Source organism: Bombus pyrosoma, linkage group LG14, assembly GCF_014825855.1.
Source record: "Bombus pyrosoma isolate SC7728 linkage group LG14, ASM1482585v1, whole genome shotgun sequence".
Classification (NCBI taxonomy): domain Eukaryota; kingdom Metazoa; phylum Arthropoda; class Insecta; order Hymenoptera; family Apidae; genus Bombus; species Bombus pyrosoma.
In genome coordinates this window covers 3,897,264-3,912,062 of record NC_057783.1, presented here as the reverse complement: position 1 = coordinate 3,912,062, position 14,799 = coordinate 3,897,264, and the positions used below count along the sequence as shown (strand labels likewise).

Genomic DNA, 14,799 nt, shown 5'->3' with positions numbered 1-14,799 from the left:
GAGGGGACCCGGCGACGGTCTTCTCTCGTTTCTCATCATCCTGGGGGCCGCTGCTCCCCTCCCTCTTCCCAGTTCTCTCTTCTTATTTTCTGAATGTCCCGCGGTACCGAGCGCGCAACATTGTTTTTCTCCGTCTTCGTCGTTCCTCTTCCATCGTCTCTGTCCCGTCCACGCCGCGAACCAGACTCTTTGGCGTTCCTTTTTCCACACTGGCCACTGGACACCGGTGGACCTTTTACCACGGACACGTACAATCTGCCCTCTTCTTCTCTTCTCCACCTCCCCCCTCCCTCTTCTCGTAATGATCGCAACGCTTCGATGCACCCGGCCTCCGGAGCTGCATAACCGGAGGATGCATCTTGCGCCACGTACAACGATCTTTCCTGTTGCCCCGCGCCACGGTGGCTCGATTGTTACGTTATAAATGATTATCGTGTTATTACCGTACAGCGAGCGCCGCGGTGGTTTTGGTCGGTGGCTATCTTTACATTTTTTTCTCTCTCTCTCTCTCTCTCTCTTTTATATAGTTTCATTTTTCTCCCTTTTTCCTTTTTCTTTCTTTTTTCTTCCTTTTTTCTCTTTTTCGAATTCGCTCCATGAAATCGTGGGGAGGGATTTTGCGCGTTCGCGGGCAAGTTTGTTTGTGGACGGTTAGGAGAGTCCAGATCGAGAGGACGGCCAGTTTTTCGCCTGGTCTAGCGGACGCGGTTCTGGAAGGGGACTTGGCTTTCTTTGACCAGATCTTAGGTCTGCCTTGGCTTGAAGATGTTTAAGTAAGAAGCAGCGTTCTCGAAACGCGCACACGCGATTCGGAGGTTAGAATAGGTGGCGTAAGAATGGTTAAGAATGGAGAGTGATGAGTGACGCGGAAGTAACGGAGTCTCGAAGTGTACAGTGGTCATAGCGGTCGTAATGTAAGATATTGTAAGAATTTTAGCTCTTTAGCTATCTTTGGCGCTCTTTTCAAGCCACGTATATTACCATTAGATCTCAACTTTGATTCGAGTACAGCCGGCTCTCTTCTTTTTACGTTTTCGATCCGTATTTGCTCTTTAACTCGTTCGTTTGTGAGCCTGGCTTGATATCGCTAGGTAAGCCACTATACCGGCACGTACACTTTCGTTTATAAGCATTAGAACGCTTACAGATGAACTTGAAAAATCATTAGGAACTTCCTTAAACTTTTATGTTTCATACATTTCATATTTAATTCATATATTTTATGTCGTAATAAAAATCTCATAAGTAACACGATTAACCTGTTAACTGTGCAATTTAGTTTAGAAAAATCACTTACGCCACGTCGAACGCGGTTAATTGGTTAATTCTAATACTCGTATCATCGAATTCCATTCTATTTGGTATTCTTTGGTTCCGTGGAGCCTATAAAATGGTTGCAAATCCTTGCAGACACCGTTGAATTAAATGTTTGCTGCTATCGTAGCAAGGAGTTAAACTTTCATCCGACAATTCGTATCTGTCCCGAAAGAAATACGAAGATGGATGATTGGAGGTTGTATGAGAACCGGAAGTGCCCTCGTGCAATTTTCTGGCCGCAAGCGGGTCGATCGCTGCCGCTTGTGCAACGAGCATCGAGAAGATCCGGGATCGTTTAGTCAAATACCATCGGGAGGAGCGGTAAATCAGGGAAAACCTGGGGACAGTCGTGTTCCCTTCTTCCCGGGCCGGAAGACAAATGTCAAGGGGGGAGCCGAGGGGGTGGGAGATGTTGGCTTGGCCTCTCTTACACGTAGGATGCATGGCCTCGCGGCGGTAAATCAAGCCCGGTGATATTAAAAGGCCGCTTATACGCGAAAACACAAGATTTATTTCTGCTGAAAGAGAAGAGCCGGCAAGAAATCGGTGTATACGCGGCGCCCAATCAATGGACAGGGAACAGAGGACGAATGGGGAGCAGATAAAATGAAGAAGGACCTTGTCGCTCGAACGAGATGAACGGAGACCGATTCGAAAGTAACGAAACGAAACGATGAAAAAGAGGATCGAGAAACAGCCACGTGGTGAGCTGAGAAAGTTGGACGTTTCTGTAGAAAGAAGAGGATTCCGTTGGAATTAGAAGCAACTTCTTTGCCCGGGGATCAAGATTCGATTAAAGTAGGCTGATTTGCTTTGGTACCTTTTTGTTTCATCTGGAATTGGAGAAGCAACATGTTGCTTGAACAACGTGTATCGTTTTCAACGGTTTCCGTCGAATATTTATTCTAATCTTACGGAGATTATCGGTATGAAATGAAAGAGAAAAATAGCAGAGAAGAACGAACTCTGCTTGGTGGATCGGAGGAATTTCGTTTGTAGCTAGAACGAAAGTGGAAGAAAAAGGAAGAAAGCCGAGGAAGAAAAATTATGGATTCTTTTGGAATCGAAGGCTACTTCTTTGCTTGTGAATCAAACTTCGATCGAAGTAGACTGCATCTTTCGTTATTTTTGTTAGATTTCTCTTCAAATTTTACCAATACGGAGATGCATACCAATATGCAATGGAAGGGAAAAATAGCGGATAGAAGATTGAGGGAGAAACTTTGGTCACGCGTAGAATCGGACAGACGAAGGTAGAGGAAAAAGGAGGAAAACAGGGGAAGAAAAGTTAGGGAGGAGGACATTTGGTAGGTTATCAGGGTGTTGGTGAGTGAAACGGAGAGGATTCGCCCCTGTTTCGCTCGAATAATCGTGTCGTCCTCGTCGAAAGCGGTTTGCTCCAGCTAATATCGAACCATCGCCCACATTCAAAGGGATGTCAGGGTAGGAACGGTATTGTAGTCCCCTTCGAGGGCGATTCTTCTTCGAAGCGTGTCACTTTTGACGTTGCTAATGAAAAGATTGCTGTATCAAGAAATACGCGCGAATCGGGGAAAAAAACTTGGTTTCTTACTACATTTATCTTTCTTTATTTTTCCATTCGTTCTTGAATAAAGATCGTTATGGACAGAAAACGTTATTCAGGGAAATCTGTCTGGCGCAACGAGCTCCATGTCTGCAGCGTGGAATGAATTAATTTCCTTCGATTTCCTACTCACTTTATTTGTAATATTTTATTTTATATTTTATGGAACGGAATCGAGTTTAATCTTCTTGACGTTGAAAGTAAACCAGTATCCGATGAAAAAGAGTCTATGGCACTTACATTTCGTATTTTTGTACAGTACAATCGGATGCCGAGTTTCTCGAGGAAATTATTTCTTCGAAAACATATTCGTATACCTCGAATTGCAAAACAACATCATTGTAAATTTATAAAACTTGTATGAAAAATTACAAATTGTCCCTTTTAACTATTGTGGTAGTTGCGGTATTAAAGAGATTCTTTCGCACGATGGACTCCAATTAAGCTGTTCATTCGGAATTGCGACACGAATGCACGATAATTCGCATACCAGACGAGACGTCGATAGGTCTCCGATATCCTTGTAATCATTGCGGTTTATATGATCACTGCGGTCGAGATATCATTATTCGGTACCGGTGCGTAATATCCTGCTCTATGCACGAATGAGTCTGGAGACAACAACGATCCACGGAAGACCTTAATCAACAGAGATATCTCTCCCTCGAAGCTGTTCGTCTCTTCCACCAGAGAAAACAGCACCTTGGAGGATGATGTTCTTTGCACTCTGCGCAACGACATAGAACGATTTCAATTTCATGCTCCCAGCCGTATTAAACCTTCCGGTTGTGGCATGCTAAATCGCTTTTCCTTTGACGATGTTACCTTATTTTTCCATGTTTAAAAACAAAAACTTGGGCTCCGTAGTTCGTCGAACTTGAAGCTAAAAATAAGAAGCTTAGACGTAGGAAGGCTTAGATTTTGAACAGATCGATTTCGTCGATTGCAAACTGTACTTTGATGCAAATTAGTCAAATTAATTTTCATCATTATCGAGGTAGAATTATTTATTTTCTTTATGCAATTATCTGATATGTATCTGTTATGTAAATTTTTTTAGTTCTTCGAAATGGAATCGCAGAGAAAAATATTAGAAGGCTAATGGTTCAGAGTGTGCCATCTTTGCAGTTCACAGGATATTTTAAGCGGATAAATGTCTTTATACATCATTCAAATGAATGTTAAGACTGCGAGAAGAATGTCGAGTTAAGAAATTAAAAAGTTCAACCGACTGAACTGAAATTCATACTTGGATTTGGTCTGCCAAAATTTTTGGTCTCCGAACCTAAATTCTTGTTTAAAAAATGTAACAGTATCGGCAGACGGTATGAGCGTATTGGTGTTTGACTCCCGACCGAATTATCGAGGCATTTCCAAACGATTTCCTCGGAACGTATCCCACCCTCTTGTAGTGGGATACATAACTACCACCCTCTCTTGCACCGGGAGTTCTCGGTTCCTGTTTTCCTCTTCCATCTCCTGGGAGTAATAATCGCCGTGGACCGGAAAAATTCCGCGACAGAAGTTAAACAAAGCCTCGAATGAGAAATAAAAAAAAGGAGAGGAGAGGAGAATCGTGTCTGTGACGAGAGAGGAAGAGGACGAAGGTGCAGATCGGAGAAACAGGGACACGGAAAGCACGAACGACGGAAAGAGAGAAAAGAGAAGTTGCTCCCTGGCTCGACTGTAATAAGGGCGGCCAATTTTCACCTCACTCCCTGCGTCCCTCTGTTCGACTGTTTGAACAAGGCTCATAATTAATACGCATATTCGCTTCTGGAAAACCCGCTTCGGGGTATCCGGCAGGGAGACATTTTTTAAATCCTCCACAACGGATATTTGCACTTCCTCGGTGTCCTCGCGGTTTCCGCGAGCTTTTCTGCTTTTCTACTTCTTTTTCTCCCCGTCCCACCATCCCTCACTCGTACATAGATAGATTTTTTCAATAATCGACATGGGTGATTCCGAGCGATACCGAGATTCCTTGTTTTATCGGAAAATTTATTGAAAAATTTTTCTTCTTTTCGTTGCATCGGGGCGCAGACTGGCGACAGGTTACGCGGCGAATGTTCGAATTAATCGAGCTTCTCAGAAGCGAAATACGATCAATTTCACCCTTGAGAGTACAGTTTTAATGCTCGACGTAGATCGGGATTTTAAATTGCGTGCATGCTTTAATAAAATCGTAGAATTCCATATATTGGCAGCGTACACTTTCTGTGTCAATCTTTGGCCAATTTCGAGGCTCGTGCACAGGCTGTTCTAAGACTTTTGAGCGGAGGTGTATTTATGTATCTTGAGTTTGCGATACGTGTTAAGCTATACGGTAAATATCGTAGTGCGCCTTGTAAACCTATCTCTTTTTGATGATTGGACGGAAGGAGTAGAATAGTACCATTTTTTCCTCTTCTAAACTACGTCTATATCGACGTAATGTCAACGATAAACGTAATTTGCCAATGACTGTTAAATCAACTAAACGAATACGTTGGTTTTAGGAACAATGAAATATAGTATTAATAATCCTTATGAAAAAGTAGCAATGAAAAATTACGTTTCGCGTTTCCGCGAATTACAATTGTCGCCTTTTCCGTTGATGGTGGAACGTTCCATTTGGAAAATCCAGGCAGATTTTCCGTTCAAATTTACCTCGTCTCTGTACGATCGCGTACCTGGCTCGTTTCGCGGGAGATATCTGTCTTTAAGAGCATTATCTGGATGGCGGACGGGTAGGGAGACGGCAAAAACCGTCCGCCCCCTCGTGGTATGTGAAAAATGATGCACAACCCCAATCCCCCGACACATCTCCACCCCTGGAATGTCCCGAAGGAAGCGTTCCTCCTCGTCGTCTTTCTGGTCCACGACCCGAAAGACGTGTCACGGACGAGGTTGCATTATTCGAAACGATTAACTGGCTGACAGTGTTCGTAAAAAATAATCCTGGAAATATATTTTTAATGCCTGGGGATTTATCATGCGTACCGGTACTGCTTGTCGCTTGCAAATGCCAGGAGCTCGGGGGTGGATTTACCAAATAGCAATAGAGATATTTGCCAATGTTTTTAAGGATGAAAGGAAGTTCAAGGATATTTTAATTCCAATATTTTAGACAATTGTGTACTATGCATATTTTATGTACGTCTTAATACAATCCTATACATACAATTTTTATAAATGCATAAATACCAGCGGTCTGGTAATTTGAATACTTTATGATTGAATAGATAAAGTTATTTCTCAATGATTTTTAATGCGAGTTCTCACTTTTGTTTTAGATACGCCGAAGTGTTTTCGAAAACACCGCCGGTTGGTATCAGAAACGGTTTTCTTCTCTGCGAACCGCACAAAGGATTTCTCTACTCACCTTCCATCAACAATGAACTGTAAGTAATTTTTCTCTCCATTTATTATTTCAGTTTTATTCTTTAGACTTCAATTTATTCTTTATTTCCCCTTTGTATTATCCATATATTATATTATCTTAATCTATTATTTTAGAAATATGTAAAAAGAAGATTCAAATAATGTCACAGATAAATCGTAGAACGCTTCAACTACCTAAGAATAATATTTCGTTGCTCTTCAAGAAACGCTGGAACGTTAACCACGGAGAAGTCAGGATATCCTTGCTTTTCTCGAAGTACAATCCATAACCACTGTATTATAAAGCAAAAGTGCGTGATCTCTTGGCACCACTTTCTTCTTTGCCCGTCCTCCGAGTACACGCTACGTGATGGATACACGAAAATGTCACAAACACGCCCCCAGGGCCAACGTGGCAATCCACCCTCTGACCATTATGCTAAACCATTGTCCACTATCTGCCTAAGATAGCCGACGGCTTAAGTCGTCCGTCTGTTCACCCTCTGCTGTATCCAGACCGTTAAAAAATCATTTTAGCCGTCAATCTTCGACCTTTCGCCTCCTTGTACCTTTTCTTCGTGCTTTCTTACCGATTATAGCGATTCAATTACTCTCGAATGGCTGTCCACGGAATCCTAGTTCATCTCCAACACGATAGGGGATGATAGTAAAATGAGACGAATTTTTTAAAACGAGGGTAAACAGCTTTTACGACGTGACCGTGTAGATTCCACGAAATGAAAATTATAGAAATGTGTCAAAGACATAGATAGATAATGTTTAAAAATCGGCGAAGTTTGTACATTATTTAGATGGAAGAATTATTTTGGGGATTCTGTGAAATTAGTCATAATAATAGTCGAAAAATTATCGAACACCAGGAAAAGTAGGTAAATTTTGCTATTCATCGAGATTGATAAATTCTTTCGTAGTTTGACTTTGTAACAAAAAGCTGATACTCGTTTTATAGTCATCCTAGAAGTGATCTAGGACTAGATTATTATCGACCGATGTTCAACTTCTTCGCGTATTCCCTTCTTCTGTAAACTCTTTTATTACTTTTTGGATAAATGCAAGTTAATATCTAGTTCTATAGAATTTCTATAATCATGCTGTTAGAAGATTCTTATACGTTGCGTATTTTTTTACAACATTCTCTGCTTTCGGATACTTTTTTTCAATGTCAACTCTGATAACATTTTTCGATTCAAGTTTCTATTATCGCAAACACGTAGAAACGATGCGAGTTAACGACCATTCGATCGAAATAACATGGACTGTGTTAAACGACAAATTATATTCAATAACGCGAACGGTGTCGTGCCTCGTTCGAGACTGGGCTTGCTTTTTTTCTATTCATCCGACGAGGATTTCTCCGATTTCCTCCCTTTTTCTCCGGCTCTCCTCGATGCATCCACCATTATTCCGGCGTTAGGCAAATACACGAGGAGAGTCGACAAGCTCGTCCGCGCGGTTTTTGCCTCGTGAAAATTCAAATGAGAGCACGCGGCATATTGCGTTGAATCGAAATTAATGTCGCGCAACTAATTATCGGTCGAGTCATCATCGTCTCGTATCAGCTGGTTGCTGGCTCGTTCGATCGCTTCGGAACGTGCCTCCATAAATTTCTACGTCGTCAAGGAACGTGTATATATTTATATATATATATATATATATATTGCATCTGATAATTTTAATTAAATCGCTTAATGGAGGAAGATTATCATTTTTCAACGTGATCATTCTCTTGGTGAAAAAACACGACTTTCTCTTTCGAAGATGCAAGGCTGTTTCGATGGAGTTCTCGGATATTTCTATATTTCGTTAGAAGTTAGAAAAGGAATGAAATAATGAAACAATTATTTTACCAAGGAATTACATATTATTCGAAGGAAAAGATTTATTCTTTGTGTTAAACTTTGTACAACTATACTTTGTGCGATACAGTTATCGGTATTTATCATTTTAATTAGTCGCAGTATGTAGCTGTTAATTTATTAATTTGTTGACTGTCCTTTACGCATAACATAAATATTCATCTATTTTTTCTTTTTATCTATTTTCCATTTAATGTCTTGGCTTTTAATTTCAAATGTGATAATTCAAAGTCAGTAAGTTTCAATTTTTCGTTTCGACCATCCTTCGCTTCCCCACACTTTCTTATTAGTCGTATATTTCTGTTAATTACAAACGACACTTCTAATTACAAACGGTACATCTTCCTATCATATTTACTCTAAATAATTGTATTTCTACAATTCTTCGGAATTCATAGAAACGTTAATGTTTATTGATATTTTATAGATCATTCAAATTTCGAACATTTTCCACTATTTTTTCTTACAAAATTTCGTAGAGGCAATCGTTTCTTTGCGAACTAAATCGTTGAAATCACTGACAATGGATCGTACTCTGATATTCTTCCTTTACAAGAGATTTTCCATTCGTTCACACGCATGCCAAATATTCTGCAGTTCTCTGACGATTAAAGGAGAAGTTTGGGGATAATCAGTACGCGTATTTCGCGTGATTTTTCAAGGCTTTATCGATCATAGCGACGCGAGATGCCGGCGCGGCGTGGTGCACGAGCTTCAGGAACCACGCCAGGATCGGGTGAACAATTGCGAGGCAAAAAGCTGGAGCCGGTGCGCGGCAAGAAATTTCTAATTTGCGGTATAATTAAGGGAGACGGGGCAAAAACCATCACGGATTCTACACCGTTGTCGGAAAATCGCGAGTTCCACCTTGCGAGTACGCCCCTGCCAGTGCTATCGTACACCGTTTGATTTTATTTACCTGTCTCTGTAGCCGAGTGATTATTGAGTAAATAATTGATTGGATATCTCTTAGATGTGAAGAACGAAACAAAATAATATGAATAATTGATAACAGACAGCTCTTAGACATATTAATTAAACAGTTTTTCATTTATTATCATATCTTACTACCTTCTATTAAATAAAATAAAAAGTGTATTACTATTGGTAAAAAGTGCATTGTAAATGAATGTAAACGTGTTTGTCGCAGCAATTAATATCACAGACAATTATAACAAGATAAAATACGTCGGAAGAATACTTTTGATCCGCTTCACCTTAGTTTTCCACTTTGTTTATCTTCGCGATTTCTAATTCGCTGGATTAAACGTATGTGATAACATGTTGAAAAATTGGTTACAGGTATACCATTATAACAGCCGACGAATGGGCGAAATTGATGCAGTTTTACGACGTCGATTATCCGATCATCATTAAGAAGATCAACTCTGATTTCCATACGCAACCCAGTAAGTACCATTTAAAATGTACCCCAGGAAAACGCTAAGAATTTTCATTTTCGTGCTAATTGGAAAATTTTACATGTTGCGCCTTTAATCAATATATATCTTAATGGCTACTAGTATATGCATAATCTACAGTTCCACGCTTTTTAACGTCTTTGAATATTTTTCTGATAGAACAACCTCCATATGTATCAGTCATGGGTTATAATTGGACGCGGACTGAAACGATTATAATGTATGTATGTGCAATGAGTACGATGGTTGCACATGTTGGACGACAGAGGCCTATCAATTTCCTGGTACAGTACGGAGATCCGAAGACTGATCGTGCAATTAACGGCTTTCTCTTTTATTCCATCCTGGGACCGTTCGATCTTATCGGCAATTAATTTTCGTACGATTCCAGGGGGGTCATTATGTAAACGATCGTCCCTAGGCGGATCGTTACCAGTGCTCCCCCACGTGTCTCTTTTTTCTTTTCTCTCTCTCTTTCTCTCTTTCTCTTTCTCTCTACAATGCGAACATGGCCAATCTAATTATCGGTACACGATCTCACGCACAGGCGTGTACAACTGCTGATTTTTCCTTTTTCCGACTTTAGCTGGATCTCTCAATACGTCTAGGATTTATTTGTGGCTTAATCGCGTCGTGGAAGTCGGAGGCATTTCTCTTGCCACGAATTTCACGTTTACACGTAACCGGATCTCCTGATCCGGTTAGAATTTATTTGTGACTTAATCGAGACGAGGAAATTGTAGGCAGTTTACTACAGGGAAATTGGAGTTTCTTTTTCTTGTGTCGTGTAAACAGCTGACTAATAGGGAGAGGAATGTTCCTGTGATTGACCAGGTATTCACTCTTTGACTATCGTTCGTTTTTTGTTACAATTTGACCAATTTCCTTTTTACGATCTTTATATATTTTTCTCGCTACGTTAGATAACACTAATAAGAATGATAGATAGTTAATGCATTGAATTAGATTTCTCTGAAAATGGACATAATCTAAAATTCACCGTTTATATTGAATATTAAAGTTCTGTTAAAGCTGAAATGCGTTTCAAGAGATTTTTCAACTAAGACTTGTACCTAATTGATAGTATAAAGTCTTGCGATTTGAATTATTATTTTTAAAAGATAATTTTCCGTATGTATATTTTTAACGTGAGAATGTATGCGTACATGTGTGTGAAACTGTACGTTTCCTTCGGTTCACTTTGCTCCCCTCTTGTAACCTAACCCGAGGAATAATGCCAGAAGACATTAGCCACCGATTTACATAAATACCCCTCCTACGTTTGTTCCGCTGCCATTCTCGGTTGGCTTCTCTGGCAGACCCCAAAGTGTCTCATTATAATTAAGAAGTATCCTGAAAATTAACCGACAGAAAAACCGGTGCCGTCGGGGAGATGAGTAGGTGGTGCCGGTCCAAATGGGCTTCTAAAAGTTTCTCGCCCTTGATCCTCATGATTCGATACCCCGGCAACAATTCTTTTCATTGCGAACAAATTTCACGGTTCTACGATCTTCTCTCCTCTCTTTTCTTTTTACATATACAGAGTGATGCAGAAGTAGCGCAATTCGAAATTTCGAGATATTGGGTTGCAACATAAATTCGCCCTGCTTTTATCATAATCATTTATAATTGTCTAATATTATTTTCAACTCTTCGTACTTGAAAAGTCCAGCACGCTTTTATAATGAAACGCGTACATGCAATTACAATCTTCCTAACTTTTACACAGACCACACCGCTATTATTAATCCGAGATTGGAACAGTATATGTACATATAACACTCTCGATGATATTTTTACATATCCAAGGAGATCGATTCTTCTCACACATAAATTACACGCTGTAAACTAATCCACTTTCAATCCTTTCAAACTCACCTCGACTTACGTGCATTCTCTCTCTGCAAATTGACACGCGAATCTCAGGAAGTCGGATCAGGTTTGCGCATCCTCTTGGTGAATCGGCCACGCGCAAGCCCACTTTGTCGAACGACTGATCCTTGTCGTCTAACTGGCAGGCAAATTGGGTCCCGAAGGTAGCACCAGGGGGATCTTACGGACCGATGTTCACGTCGTTGCTTGCGCTGTTTGGTACCGGCGTGTCTCTCGCGTTCAAGAGACCCGGAGGGCTCTAAACATCCCATTGTCTTGTCCGTCTCTCGGTCGTGGATCGTCGAGCATTTTTTCCCGTCGACATTTGTCAAGGCTCTGCCTCGTCGGGGATCGTCCAGCGGTTCATTTGAATTGCAAAGACCGCGCCTCAATGGCCCGGCGTCTCGTCCTGGGATATCCAGTAGCCGGATCGCGGATCGCCCAGATGGAGATGTCGTTTAGGGTTAAAACCGTGATCTTCTCTACACTCGCTGACTCGCGGACTCGTGCCGCTTGATCTACATCCCCGATTGATCTTCTCGTTCTACGTCTTCCTCCATCGAGATTCTGTTTTCAGCTTTTTCGTTTAGGAAATTCAGATCGTCGGCCTCGGAATCTTTATGCATGGTTTTATTGCGATTCTATCACGGGAATTGGTTGTACATATTTGACGACACGATGTCGGCAATTATATCGTATTTCTAGAGAAACAGGTACGCGTTAACGCTACGTTTATATTTCCAAAAATCCATCCGTACGACACTGTACTGTTGCTTAGTGCGTACTACATCCTACGCTTGTCCGCATAGTGTTCTATTAGAAATATAAAGAAATCTCGAGCACAACGCGAATAAGGCTGCTATATCGCGAAATTATCATCGCAGATAGTACCTCAGAAGAACACAAAAAGTACCAAATCGCTCGAAATTGTCACTGCCACATGTCACACAACTCGTCTTATAGGGTCTTATAGAAAGCACAACCGATGATAGGAAAACGCGAGCTATTCCACCGTAGCTCGTTAGCGGTCGATCGTCTTTCGGCTGTCGTCCATTAAACGGGTGCAGTCGAACGAGGAACATTTCCTTCCCCAGGTTTTCCAGGAGCGTCGTCATCACGTCGGTGGGCCGTAGATGCCCGGAGGGTGGTATTCAATCGCGTCACCTCCGGTTCTGTCAACCGAAGACCGACGAAGGATCCTCGGCTACCAGGGTTGTCGAGTGATTGATACGAGGTTGGACGGTGCCTAATGTGTCTTCGTGAACGACGAGGAAAGAAACGTGGAAAGGACCGTGGACGCGAGAGGGAGAAAGGACCACCCTTCGAGGCTTTAAGAGTGGAACGATGGTCCGGCGGAGGCTCGTTAGTCAGGGCCGTATCAGTCACCGAAAGCAACCCCCGATTTTTTGCCAACCAGTACCAAGTGCTCGGTTCTCCGCTTCGCTTTTGCCCGTTAGGACGCGTGCCCTTAAAACGAGCTAAATTGTCTGTTTGTTCTGGGCTCCTGGTCTTGCTTGCCCTCTGTCCTCGTACGGGGGTGAGAATCCTCTTTTCGACGGCCAGGTTTCCACGGAAGGATAATCTCGTTGTTGTTAATGGAATTAGCTTGCAACGGGAGAGGAGTTCGATTAATTATTAATCGCAAGTAGACGATTAATGTTCAATTGTTAAGAAACAGGTGACTTATGTATACAATCGTTCATTATTATCTCAAGTTGGCGTAATTAGTGGTAAATTTTAAGGCAGACTTAAAAAATAGTGCTTGCAACGTCACCGCTTTTTTTTACTTTTTATCTTACGATGTACATTAATGCAGCTTTGCAGTTGAAAAATAGAAAATATAATTCATTCACGTTGGCGTTCCAAAAGCAACCAACGAACAGCCGAAGACCAGCTTCTAATTCAATCGAGTCATCGTAAAAAATAATTGCGTTCAGATCTTGCAACTTTCTTTCACAACTTACAACACACGACATGTGATCGTAGATATGAGAGAATGTAGCCATAAACGTTTTTAAGCAAACCGTCGAATCGAACCGCGTTTATTTCAACGATGGCAATTAGATGCGCCCGTTTCTATCATCTCTATCCACTTCCCCCGTTTAAGGGGTTAACGTTTCCAAAGGGTTCTTGGCCATAGCCGCAGCTTTTTTACCCCGACTGCGAAGCATGGCTCTCGAAATCGATTTCCGGGAACTGAGGGACTTTTCAATGCAATTAAAAGCGGCCCCGTGGAGAACGTCGCGTAGCCACGGTGTTTCGATTCCTTGAACGACAGTCGTAAATATCGCTTAGGCGCCAGCCGGTGTCACAAATCAGCCTTGTGTGCGCTCTCTCGTAGCTACACCAACGGCTGCTGCTGTATCGCGCAAAACCTAGGAGACGAAGGTGGACGACGAAGGCCCGGTTTCGCTACGGAATGGGGGACTTCTCTTGGCTCTGTTGCACCACCATAGCCGAACACATAGACAAAGACAGAGAGGTCTCGAATTAATATTCGGTCGGCGATTTAGATTTAGAACACGAATTTGCTGATTAGTTTCCTCCTGGTTCGGACTATGCGGTCGGACTACGCTGCACCAACCGTCCTTCCATAAATGCTTGAGCTTCAGAGAGCGGTTGTTCTCTCTCTCTCTCTCTCTCTCTCTGGCTTCCTGACTCGAGATTTAGTCTAACGCGTGGGTGGCTGAACTTACCAGGGGTCAAACGCTTCAGGAGGGACATTTGTTAGCTTTCTCCCCACTGCGACAAGTGCGCCGGACACGTCTTAATATATGCATTCAACGAGCGATGAACACGACTTTACGACTTGTTCTCTTGTGTTGGTGGCTGCTTTGGAAAATGAATTTTGGGTTAGGTTTTGGCCATTCTTATGATACCGGGGCGGAGGGTTTTTGCGGAACGAAGATATAGAGGAGTGTTCTCGTTCGATAATGTTGAAACGTGGATCCTCTTTTGAAGGGAAGCTCGCTTTGTTCTTCTTACTTTTTAATTTTTGCACAGGTTCCACGGAAGTTCAGTTGTTTGTTTTAGTCTGTTCCTTTTATCTACGGTGGTTCATGAAACTGTTCAAACACTTATAGAAAACCTTCGTGTCTATACTGTATTATGTGAGACATTTAAAATTTCATCTTTAATGAGACACGAATATCATTATTATATGAAGAAACAAATCTGCAGACGTATGACAGGCGATACCATCATATCGTAATATGGAAGAAAATTATGATACTCGATAAGTTGAGAGTAGAAGATCCATTTATCGTTTGAGGAAGTTGATACGGTAGAAGTACCATAGAATTTAAAAAGAAATATCCTCTTCTGTCTGTTTGTCTCCATTTGCTATTTATTTTTTCTTTGAAAA

General features: G+C 41.6%; 1 protein-coding gene across 5 annotated transcripts in view; it reads left to right on the top strand.

Moving 5' to 3' along the window:
* LOC122575271 (ubiquitin carboxyl-terminal hydrolase 48-like) overlaps positions 1 to 14,799 on the top strand; it is a 75,849-nt gene that overhangs the window by 15,057 nt on the left and 45,993 nt on the right. For all 5 annotated transcript variants that reach the window (XM_043743991.1, XM_043743990.1, XM_043743994.1 and 2 more), the window contains 2 exons: positions 6,178 to 6,285; positions 9,445 to 9,551. In XM_043743991.1, the coding sequence (XP_043599926.1) occupies positions 6,178 to 6,285; positions 9,445 to 9,551 (215 nt within the window). The remainder of the gene's footprint in view (positions 1 to 6,177; positions 6,286 to 9,444; positions 9,552 to 14,799) is intronic.